We start from the raw sequence: 12,419 nt of genomic DNA on the forward strand, positions 1-12,419 counted from the left end.
ACTTGTCCTTGGATATTCGATTTCATTTGACGAATAAACCTCGTGTTCTCAGAATTCATTTCATATCCTCCCCCAGAAAATATATATATATAGTCCCACACTATTATATATATACTTTTTTAATATACATGTATACACATTTTTTTTTCCTTTTTCACACTGTGATAATCTGACTATAGAAGGTGGAAAACTGCCCTATTTCGTCACCCTGCTTGCTACCTTCCTCAATTATCTTGGTCATTAGCTCTACGGTGGAACTAGGTACCCTTAATTCTTAAAGTGATTCTAGATTTTTGCAGCCTTACAACTTAAGGGAAACTAGGGAAACTGTTAGAGGATCCCAGCATTAGAAAGGAGGCTCAAGTAGAACGTCTCCCACTTTTTCGCCGGCCTCTTCAGGGACAAACGACTCTGGGGCGACACCCCGCCACCTCTCCTTCCCCAAAGAGCCCCGCGCGACCCGACGGACCCCGAGCGCCGCCTGGACGCCCGACTCCAAGGCCGCCCCGCCCCCAGGGCCGCCCCTCCCCTCCTCGCCTCGCCCCGCCTCCGTCTTTTCCCGCCCAGACCGCTCGCCTTCCGGAAGGGGGCGTGACCTCGCAGGAAGTTCTCGCGTTAGGGAAAGGTAGGGATTTCCGGCTCCGGTGTCATGGACGGCTCCTACACTGAAGGTGAACACACCGCGGTCTGCGGGAAGAGGCAGCAGTTTGGGAGCCGGTTTCTGAGCGACCCGGCGCGCGTCTTCCACCACAATGCCTGGTAACCGCCCTGCCCCTCGCCCGGCCTGCGGTTCGCCCTCTGTCCCGGCGCCGTGGAGCGCTCCGAGAAACCCTTGACCGCCGGCCAGAGTCCCGCTGCCCTGCTCGAGGCGCTCTCCTTCCACGGGAGAGGCGCTCCGGGGCCATGGACTCACCTACCCGCAGCGGGAACCTGAGGCCCCTAAGCTACCCGTTTGATTTTCTCAGGGACAGTGTGGAGTGGTCAGAAGAGCAGGCCGCGGCGGCGGAGAGGAAAGTCCAGGAGAACAGTACCCAGCGGGTGTGCCAGGAGAAACAAGGTGCGCCCAGGTGGGCCCACAGTGGTATAGACAGCTAGCGTACTGCTGGACGTGCTCTCCCGGAGAGGCCAGAGAACCGAGGCCGCCGGGTCTTTGTTAGTGGACTGATACAGAATTCGGAGGTAGAACGGGAGTGGAGGGGATGGGCAAGGATGGGAAAGGGCTGCGCCTTAAAATCTTGTTAGGGCGTAGAGCATGTTTTGGTTTGGTTTTGGTTTTTTGTTTGGAAGAAATAACCATCTTGATAGTGGTTTAAGTCTTTAGTTATGTTGACTAGATCCTTGTTAATATGGCTGGCGTGTGGCAACCGTGTGGTCACATGATTGTCTTAGAGGGTGTATCCATACTTTCTCCATCATTACACTTCGCCTGAGGAAATGTTGCCATTAAAGCTAGATTCAAGTGGTCAGATTCTAAATATTGTTGGGGGGATGGCTAATGAGTAGTGAATTATGTGCCTTTTCTTTGTGTGATGGCTATGAGGATTTAGGGCTTCTGCCAAGGAAAGATGGATGAAGCAGAGTGGAAATAAGTCTGGCCAAAGAAAAAGAGGCCCCTTCTGCCGAGGTGGATGATTTCACTGCAACATATCCCTAGATACTAAAAAACTAGGACTGGTTGGGCCTGTGTCCTAAGTGACAATTGAAGGTAGCGCTAGGAATGGGAGAGTAGTACCCACTGAAAGAGTTCTGAACAACAATTAGAAGATTCCGGTTACAAAATATTCACCCTACATAGTTTGACAAAGACTAGATCAAAGCAAGTTAAGGTTGAAAGGGATTTTGAAAATCATATAGTCCAATATCCTCTTTTTACAGTTAAAGAATCTTGGACCTCAGGACATTAAGTGCCTTGCCCAGAGGTAAGCAGTTAGTAGTGGTGGAATTGAAATCCAGTTTCTCGGGTTTTTATTCTCCTACTACACTAGTCAAGGCCCTGTATTGGCAAAGAGCAGAAAACTGAAATCTAGTTATAAACCAGTGTTATCTCAAAACAATAATAAATTAGTAAAAAGGAAAAACTGAAATCTAGGTCTGCTTACGTTAAACAGCAGCTTTCTTTTAAATAGTCCATACCTTAGTCTCTCCTGTACTCTATCATCAAATCTCTTCTCATCTGAAGACATTTTCCCCTCTTGTCAGCATTTTCTATTTCCATTTTTAGTCTCTATTAGTAGTAGAGAATTTATTTCTGGGCTCCACACTCTAAAGAATCACTGACAGAGGAACATAATGTAAAGAGCTACCTGTATCATAACCATTGATTTCACATGGGGAGTAACTGAAGAACCTGGGACATTTAGCTTGTAAAAGAGGATTTAGAAGGGGAAATAATTGTCCTCAAATACAAAAGAGTTGTTCTCTTTGGCCCTGAGAAATAGTAGGACCTTTTGATCAGAAATGATTAGACAGATTTTTTGCTTAATATTAGGATTTTCTAGTAGTTAAGAGCCATCCAAAGATGTGAGGGGAAATTTGATAGGTAGTAAGTTCTCTGGCAGAAGTTGAACTCCCTGGAAGGACAAGATACACAGCAAATTCAAGTGTGATAGGTGGTAGGACTAAATGACCACCAGCTCTGAGACTGTGGCTCTACTTGAGTATAACTTTTAGTACAAATTTTGGTGAAGCAGGATGGTGATTTACACTATATACAGATAAAATATTGAGAGATGGTTCTTAAAATTCTTTCTTAACTATTTACAGTTGATTATGAGATCAATGCCAACAAATACTGGAATGACTTCTACAAAATCCACGAAAATGGGTTTTTCAAGGATAGACATTGGCTTTTTACTGAATTCCCAGAGCTGGCACCTAGCCAAAACCAAAATCACTTGAAGGCTTTGCTCTCAGAGAACAGGGGGAGTGAAGTACCTGCGTGTAGAAGCAGTGAGGATGGATCTGGTTTAATAATAGAAGCACAGCACAGTTGTTCTTCAGTCAGCCTTGGACATAAAACACAGCCACCTCCTGTGGAAGAGAATGTGACTCAGAAACTCCATCACCTGGAAGTCTGTGCTGATGAGTTTCCTGGATCCTCAGCCACCTACCGAATACTGGAGGTAACCTCCCTTTATTGTCCTGGTAGTGGGGTTAATGAGGCTGTCTTACTATGCACATAGGGTGGCAGTAGAGAGGCTGACCACCAAAGTAACTTCTGACTGATGAACCTGACTAGACTGGACCCTTATGTTGGCCTGGAAGCACCTCCAGGTGTTTGAACTAATGAAATGCCCTAGATGCAGACAAGATACCTGGTGTTCATGGCAAACAAAGACAGATCACCTATCTGGGAGCATTATATTGCATCCAGAAGTTGTAGCATCCTGCTGTACCTGCCATCTAGTAAAGAGTCCCAGGTCAGAAGACAACTTTTGTTACTTCTAAGATAGTTATGAGATGGAGAGGTTAGTTGCGGTGGTACCTACTCTCAATTGTGGGAGAATTCTTGTTTTCTCAGTTTGGATGTGTGGCAGAGGCTAGGCTAGACCTGAAAAAGTGTCTAGGGTGGGCACTGTAACAAATATTCACAGAAGTGACAACACACTCCACCAGAAGCTGACTAGTTTTGGGACTGAGTCCTCTGGCATGACTTTGTGCTAGTCCCTTACCCAGCAGAATGGGACTTCTGCCTCTCTCTGCCTCATAGTTGTTACGGGGGTTGATTGAAGTAAGGTATGTAAAATGACTGAGAACAGTGTCTGGCACGCAGTAAGCCCTTAGTAAATGGTGCTGTTTTTATTATTACCACACCCAGCGCTGAATTTAGGACAGTGTTGCCATGGTCCTCCTTTCATGAATTTTTCAACCCAGTCTGCTAGAAACATTTTTCCAATAATGATATAGTGGAGCTCAGTAAGAAAATGTTTTGTTTACAGGACCATTTGCCAAAACTCAGAAAGTAAAAGCAGCCCATGCCCTTTTCTCCAGACCATCTCCCTCCCGCTAGTGAAAGCCTATGCTCTCATCTTTTATGGCTATCTCTTTAAGGGTTCCCGAGGTCAAGGGCAGGGAATGTCATGGGTACTATTTAGCTCTGGTCACTACACCTTCCCTAATACAATTAGACAAGATTATCTGTTGTTGATTATTTATCTAGCTTTAGGGAATTAATTCTTTGGAAAGTTCTGTGATTAATAGTTCATTTCTGTCTACAGGTTGGTTGTGGTGTGGGAAACACAGTCTTTCCAATTTTACAAACTAACAAGTAAGTTTGTTGTAAAGTTTAGCTACATGACAGCAAAGAAGAGAAAAGTGAGGGGTTGTTGTTTCTTAGAACTCTTACTGCATCCAAGTGGTAATAGTGGTTCTTGGGAATTGTGGGTTATAGGAGATTAGATATCTACATTATCCATTTATGGATTGTTTTGACTTAATTTTATTTATGAGTTATCTTTGTCAGGGAAATTAGTGGGTATTAAACCTGTTGCATTGTTAATATATGGTACCTTCATATTTTAACTCTGCTACATAGGAAGGAGGATAGACATAGTACAGTTTGTAATCTAATTGTTCTGCTGTTTTTTCTGCCCATTTCAGTGACCCAAGACTCTTTGTTTACTGTTGTGATTTTTCTTCCACAGCTGTAGAACTGGTCCAGGTAAGTGCAGTGCTCCTGTCACTAATTTTCACTGACTTAAGGGGGAAAGGGTCTGCTAAAAGTCAAGGTCTCTAGCTATTTTCTTATTGTACTGTGGTCTGAAAGTAAAAGATGTACTGAAACATCATGGAGTAGAGGAAAGGGCCAAATGTGAATACAGAGTATGTTGCTTGCCTGCTGTGAAACTTTGGGCGGGTCTCTTGACCTACCTAAACTCATGTTTTAAGGATTAAAATGAGATGATTATTTCATTCAGGATTCTTTGAGTTACAAGTTACAGAAACTTCTAGACAAACTCAGCTAAAGGGATTGTCATAGAACTCAAGGGCATAAAGTGTAGCCAGGGCTAAAACTCAGCCCTGAAAAGGTGTCAGGTACCAAAGGCAAACTGGCTGGCTGGTGAGATGTTGCCACCCCCTCCTATCACAATACCTCCCTCAAGTTCACAGTGTCTTATCTCTCATTGCCCATTTGCCTTTTGTTTTGTTTTTTCTTTGCAGACCAGCTTTCTCTAATAAGTTTTTCCTGGTTTTGCACGTGGCCTTGGCCTCAGCATACTTGCCCCTCCCAGTCCCTTACAAGTCTCCCCTCTTCACGTGTTCCCAAAACCTCCCCTCAATGACAGTGTCTTGATTCCAAAGTCCCCAGAAAGTCTGATTGACTCAACCCAGCTGACAGTCTACTTGCCCTGTTTCAATTAGCTGTGGCCAGTGAGGAACAAAGTCACATTTTTGGAGAAGAGAGATGTGGATAGGGAAGTTACCCTAAAAATGTGCGTGTTACAATAATGTATGATGCTCCTAGCGTAGGAGCTCAGGAATTGGTAATAATTCTGGATTTTTTTTTTTTCTTCTTCACTGCTTGGCTTGCAGGATCTAAGTTCCCTGACCAGGGATCGAACCCAGGCCCCTAACAGTGAAAGCATTCCCTAACTGGATCGCCAGGGAATTCCCACTTCTGGAACTATTCTTGCAAACCTATACCAGACGAATATTGAGGCTTATCCTTAGTTAATTTAATGATAATAAATTGTAGGTTAAATCTTCCACATCTAGAGAGAGAGATTTTCCTGGAGAATTCTATGATCTGTGTAATACGCTGTAGTAGGAGTTTAAATCATGCTTTTTCAGTACGTTTTGTTTTCCTCCTTATGAGGTTTCTCTTTGCCCTTTTGGTCACTTACCTTCCTGGTCATTTTCCAGTCCTCAGATCTGACTCCGCATCAGAATAAAGACTAAAATTAGAGGAGTTGGGAACATTCCATTTTAAGCATACCAGTTAGATTCCACAGGGTCCTAGAGTTGTTCCTGATTCTTACCCTAAGAGTAAGAATGTTTGCCATAATGGCAAGAACTATCTCCTCAGTGGGAAGAGGCGGTGATTACGTTTAAAGCAAGATAGCTTTTCTTGAGGCTATGTGAACATTTTCTAGCCTGTGTCCTCTCTTCCATCTGTCTGCAGACAAATTCAGCATATGATCCTTCTCGGTGTTTTGCCTTTGTTCACGACCTGTGTGATGAAGATAAGAGTTACCCAGTGCCTGGGGATAGTCTTGATGTCATCATCCTCATATTTGTTCTCTCAGCGATCATTCCAGACAAGTAAGTTTTAGATCCCTTAGCCAGTAGCATAGCAAAAACAAAGCTTTGGTCAGGGACCTGGATGTCAGAGTTGGAACCTAAATAAGAAGGATTTTATTAATGTTCTGATAGGCAGGAAGAAACTCCTCCATCCTAGGAGGAGTAGGAGCTTCTCAACTATTTTTCTAAATTTGTCTTGGAGTTCAACTTCTGGTTTAGCATCTAAACCTCTGCTTGTTGACTGCAGTGCTCGGTTCTTCTCATGATTATGGTTTAACATCCCCAGAGAGTGAGGGGGCTGTCTTAGTGGGTATGTGGAAATTTCCTATTGACCATCACATAGCATGATGTCTTAGAACTGTGAATGCCACAGCTATTAGAGAACATCCCATTATTGGCCTTTTAAATGCTTTCAATAAAACAAGCTTATTAACAGCACAAAATTTACAGTGAAGTTTAACTCAGGTGTTCTCTGTTTAAGTTCTTCAGAAAACTGTAGTACAGGAGAATTCCGTAAAATCACGATTAGGTAAAAGGAAAGTCAGTTGGTTTACCCTAAAAGATACCATTAAAGTCTCCTAGACAGGCAGCCAGTTGTCCCGACGAAGGTGAAATACTGTCTCAAGGAGGCAGTAGCATTCGGGGCAGTTGCGGGGGGTGGGGGGTGACTGACTTTCTCTAGCCCACATTTCCTCTAGGATAGCATTGTGTCGTCTGACCTGACAGGGATATTGTGAGTGAGAAATAAAGGCAGGTGGAGGGCAGCCCAAACAGCCTGGCATGGTTTTAAACATTAATTGCAGAAGCTTACATGCTGTACACTTTTAAAAACTGATATGGACTGAAACAAAACATTAAAATTAAAAATTCATTATTCAGTACTTAAATAGACTTTCAAATGGTTTTTGTAAGTTTTAAGCATTTATACTTTTGCACTGGTTAAAGCTGAAACCTGCACTGAGACTCTGTATATGGAAAGTGCAGTCAGAAGTGTAAAGCAGTCTGCCCAGAGTACTCTTTTGCATATAGACTGTATCACCATGTAAATTGTAAGTTCTTGAGGTTCAGTCTTCATTTAACAGATGGAAGGATGCAGGCTGCATTCAAAGAGCTTGGGCCTAGTGGGGCAGGCAGATGGGTCAACTAGCAGTCTCCATACCGGGTGGTCAGGGGTCCTCTCAGATCCGTGGGAGCCTGGTGTAGGATTGGCTTCCCCATGAGGAGTGGGAAGTGAATCAGGCAGAGAGCACGTAACTTCCCCCACGGTGGACCTCTGCTGAAGAAGCAGGCCTCTTCAGACCTCTTCATACTGAAGGCAGTGGATCGGAGGCACAGTTGTGAGCAGGCAGCAGAAGGCACAGCAGAGGTTTGGGCATGTGCTCAGGTTATAACTGAAACAAGAGCGGAGGAGATTTCAGGGATTTTCAGGATATGCTACAGGGGAGAGGAACCCTATCCTTAAGGAGATCTGATCTTCGTTCCCTGCTGCCCCACAGGATGCAGGAGGCTATCAACAGGCTAAGCAGACTTCTGAAGCCTGGAGGGATGATGCTTCTGCGAGATTATGGCCGCTATGACATGGCTCAGCTTCGGTTTAAAAAAGGTATTTTCCCACTGTAATCAAAACAACGGTTTTGCCATAAGAATAGTCATACAAATTAGTGGAATAAAATAGAGACTCTCGAATTATATAGCTCCATACATAAAGCCATTTAATACATGATAAGGGTGGTATGTTTTTGAAGACTTGTATAATCTAGGTGTTAGGGAGGTCTTTTTTAGAAAAAGGCATTTGATTACACAAATAGTTTTTAAGTGTGGTATGGCAAAAGATGCCATTAAAGTTAAAAGACAAATGACAGATTGAGGACAAATATTTTCAGTTAAAGGAACAGATAAAGACAATGTCAGTGCTCTTCAAGCAGGGCTGTTGGCAAATTGATAAGGGAAAAGATCAGTGACCCACCAAAAAACAGACAAGAAGTGTTTTAGAGTTGATTTACTAAAGAGCAGATCCAAATGGCTGAAACCAAAATTTCAAGAAAATAAAAATAACAATGAGATACTTATTGCTGGCTGATTCAGAGAAAGAGATACACTCTTCCATTATTGGTAGAAATAGAAATGGTTACAGCCTTTCTTTAAACATCCTAGTGTTATCTATCCAATCCAACAGTCCTTTTGGGATTTATTCAAGAACCAGCACATAATATGTGTATGATAAGCAAAATCTTGGAAACAAAGTGACTGCCTCTGGATAGGGGAATGTTGTGCATATCACATGAGATAGACCCCATACCACTGGTCTTGGGGGGGTTTCCATGCTATATTACCAAGTGAGAAAAGCAATGTGCACATGGGTATTTTAAACTTAATCCCATGTATAACAGTAACTGGGGAAAAATAAGATTATTTGGACATTCAAAAGGTATAGAAGGATTGATTACATATCAGGTTGTTAAATTGACAAGGTCAGGGGGCTTAGCAGCAGGAGGGGAAGTGTGTGTCTTTGATAAAAACAGTATATATGTGATCATATTTATGAATGTGCATGTGGATACGTAGAGAGACATGCAAAAGGACAGTCACTAAAACAGGAATAGTGGCTGTCTCAGATTTCCTTAAACTTAGCTATATTCCTTGAGGTTTTTTTAAACGTGTTTTTAGAGGGGCAGAAGGCCGTTTAGAAAGTTGTTTCTGTTTTTAAACAAAGTGTATGCGCTGTTTAATCGGGGAGGGAGGGAAAAACAAGCTATTTTCATCATGAAACGGAACTGTAGAACAGGGGGCTGAGAATTGCATGTGTTAGCTAACACTGAAGTTTGATTATTCCCCTTGGGCTGCTCTTCTCCAAAGCACCATTCCTTTGTAGGAGAGAAATTGCAGATTCCTGCAAAGTACCAGTGTAACCAAGAAAAGGATCCGTTCTTGCCCCAAGAAATTGATATCTTGATGCACATTTGATTGGCAATGAAATTCAAAGAAGTGCTTTAAAGTTTCTCTGGTCTTTACCACATCACTCTGCAGGTCAGTGTCTGTCTGAAAATTTCTATGTGAGAGGCGATGGCACCAGAGTGTACTTCTTCACACAAGGTATGAAAGCACTCGTCTTTATGCTGACAGCCCCCACAGGGCCAGATTACATGTTCCTCCGTGTGCTTTCAGAAGTGAAATCATCTGGCCCCTTCTATCTTTCGCAGCTTCTTCTCTGCCCTTCCCCACCTCTCAGCCTACCTTCAGCCACCTTGAACCACTCACTGCTCCAAGTAGGCTCAGCTTGTCGGATCCTTCTGTCCCTCCTTTGCTCTTCTACTGGCTGCTCTTCCTCTCTATCACTTTGTCCAAAACAGGAACCTGCCCATTTTGCAAGACTCCACTGTAGCTGTTTCAGGCTCTAAGCTGGGTTGTACCTTAGGTGCACCTGAGTTACGGTGAACTCATGGCCCCCTGGGTTCTAGGTATGACTCAGAACCGCTCTCCTCTGCTGCTTGTCCTGCTGCCGGTTTCCTCCCCCTCCAGTGCCTTATGAATACTTCATTCCTGGGCCGTTTGTCAGGTCACATACTTTTTTGAACCTTTAGTTAGTGATGGAACCTCTCTCCTAAAAAAAAAAAAAATGGCCTCGACATGCCATATATGTCAATTTTTGCATATAATTGTAAGGTGTACGTAGAACCCTAGAAAATTCTTTCTCATCAGCTAACTTTTAGAGAGGTTCTCCCTGTGGGTTCCAGGCTGCCATTCACTCATGGTTTGCCTTCCCCTACCTAAATGTGGACTTGCTGCTACCAAGCCACTACTGCATGTGTAACTAAACAATACTGCTCAAGCCATTTAAAATCTATAAATAAGGACAGCAATCTCACAGAGTGCCATTTAACATGGGAAGTGGTAGGCACAGTGCTTTTTCTTCAGGGGAAAATATATAAACATCTCTTTCCAAACTAGATGAACTGGACGCACTCTTCACTACTGCTGGACTGGAAAAGGTTCAGAACCTGGTGGATCGCCGGTTGCAAGTGAATCGAGGGAAACAACTGACAATGTACCGAGTTTGGATTCAGTGCAAATATCGTAAGCCTCTTCTGTCCAGCACCAGCTGAGAGGCACCTGCTCCTGACAGGCGAGGTCATTGGGGCTTTTTAAAAAGAATGCCCACAAATGGTGTCTTGTAGATATTAAACCATTCAAGGATTCCAACAGATTTGAACCTAGGAAGAATTATTTTATATCAAGATTCTAACCATTTTTTATAAAGCAGAAACACACCATTGTAAAGCAATTATACTCCAATAAAGATGTTTTTAAAAAAACACAACAACAACAAAAAAAGATTCTAACCATTTTTGCTTCATATTTGTGAAGCCCTGTGGTATATACTTTTCTCATTTTTTTTTCTTACTTGGAGATCTCAAAGAATCTTTCTTGCCATTTTGTAACTTAATAGTTGAAATGTTATTCATGGGAATCAAAGAATTTATTTCCATGTGTAAGTATTATATATGGTGAAGTGAATAACTAAGTTGCATTAAATTAGTTGGGGATTCAAATGCCTAGACTAAGAAATTGATACAAAGATGACTACAGGTCTCATTCATTGGTCATCAGGGATGCAAATTAGGAAGAATCACCTGTCTTTGGATATTGTCCTGACTCAAAAAAAGAGCATCAAAATACGGTGTCCTTGTTAAGTATTTGGTCATGGTCTCTGCTTGACCTTAGTTCCATGGAATTTTAAGTACTGTTTCCCCATCTAAGTAACCTGCATCTAAAAAAATTAAAAGGATCTTCACTTTTAGCAAATTGTCTTTCTGTGTGTGCCCTTAAATGTTTGACTTAGAGACATTTTAGCCTTTTCACTTCTGAATGTGAGCCTTTCATCCCTGTTACTTTTTTAATGTGATCGCCCCCGTTGATGGTCCACAAACTATATGATGTGTTCTTCATTTTACTGAATTAAGAATTTTCAATTCTTCATTCCTACATTTTTGGTTTTTAACTCCAACTTTAATATTCTCATAATTGTTTATTTTATTTATAAAAATATAAGTCATAAGCATTTATTTTAGTAATTCCAAACTTACAGAGAATTACAGTACCAGAAATACTGTGAGAATAGTCAACTTATTTCTGAATTTTTTTTTTTTTTTTTTTTTGGCCACACTACATGACATGTGGGATCTTACTTCCCTGATCAGGAATTAAACCGGTGAACCCTGTAGTGGAAGCACGGAGTCTTAACCACTGGACCTCCAGGGAGGTCCCTTGAACCATTTTTTTTTTAAAGATTGAATTTTAGTTATTTTTGGCTGTGTTGGGTCTTCGTTGCTGCGTGCAGGCTTTCCCTAGTTGCAGCGAGCGGGGGCTACTCTTCATTGCGGTGCGCGGGCATCTCACTGTGGTGGCTTCTCTTGTTGCGGAGCACGGGCTCTAGGAGCATGGGCTTCAGTAGTTGCAGTACCCAGGCTCAGCAGTTGTGGTTCACGGTCTCTAGAGCATAGGCTCAGTTGCTCCGCGGCATGTGGGATCTTTCCAGACCAGGGCTGGAACCCGTGTCCCCTGCATTGGCAGGTGGATTCTTAACCACTGTGCCACCAGGGAAGTCCCCTTGAATCATTTTTAAGAGTAAGCTGCAAGGTGATATCCCAACACTGCTGCATATTTTATACTGTGTAATTCGTGTAACTGAAGATGTTCTCCTATATCACCGAACATATCCATCAGAAGTGGATAATTAACATGGAAAGCCTACTATCCACAGGTAACCAAGTTTTCCCAATGGTCCCAATAATATCCTTTATCATCAAAAAAAAAAGGCCTTCTCTTGCATATAGTAGTCATTTCTCAGTCTCTCAGTCTGGAACAATCCTTGAGGTTTGTTTTCATGATCTTGACATTTGAAGATTACAGGCTATTTTGCAGACTGCCCTCAAATTGGGTTTGTTAATGCCTCATGATTTGGTTCAAGTACATATTTTGGGCAGGAATATCAGAAGTGATGCTGTTGTGGTCCATGATTTTGATGAACCCTGGTGGTGGTGGTGTTAACTTTGATCACTTAATTGGGGTGGTGCCTGCTGGGTTTCTCCACTGAAAAGTTCGTAATAACTATTTTGTAGGGTAGTGCTTTGAGACTAAATATCCCATTCCTCATTAAACTCTACCCCTTAGTTTAAGCA

General features: G+C 42.5%; 1 protein-coding gene across 8 annotated transcripts; it reads left to right on the top strand.

Annotated features, from left to right (window-relative positions):
• Positions 1-618: 618 nt before the first annotated feature.
• METTL2A (methyltransferase 2A, tRNA N3-cytidine) lies at positions 619-12,419 on the top strand. 8 transcript variants are annotated; one of them, XR_016389016.1, is made up of 9 exons: positions 620-759; positions 966-1,057; positions 2,764-3,122; positions 4,218-4,267; positions 4,600-4,660; positions 6,122-6,261; positions 7,737-7,843; positions 9,113-9,267; positions 10,189-10,293. XR_016389016.1 is itself a non-coding variant. In XM_022589081.3 (9 exons), exons 1-9 carry the CDS (start codon positions 650-652, stop codon positions 10,341-10,343), a joined length of 1,140 nt encoding a protein of 379 aa, XP_022444789.3. In that variant the 5' UTR covers positions 620-649; the 3' UTR covers positions 10,344-12,419. The 8 variants fall into 8 exon arrangements, 6 of the variants coding, with proteins under 6 accessions (XP_022444787.3, XP_022444789.3, XP_022444791.3 ...); XR_002646763.3 differs by having other exon boundaries at positions 9,113-9,333; positions 10,189-10,245; XM_022589081.3 differs by lacking the exon at positions 9,113-9,267 and adding an exon at positions 9,268-9,333 and having other exon boundaries at positions 10,189-12,419.

This window comes from Delphinapterus leucas, chromosome 19 (assembly GCF_059928025.1).
Source record: "Delphinapterus leucas isolate spDelLeu-1000000601 "Yukka" chromosome 19, BTC_Dleu_Yukka2, whole genome shotgun sequence".
NCBI classification, from domain to species: Eukaryota; Metazoa; Chordata; class Mammalia; order Artiodactyla; family Monodontidae; genus Delphinapterus; species Delphinapterus leucas.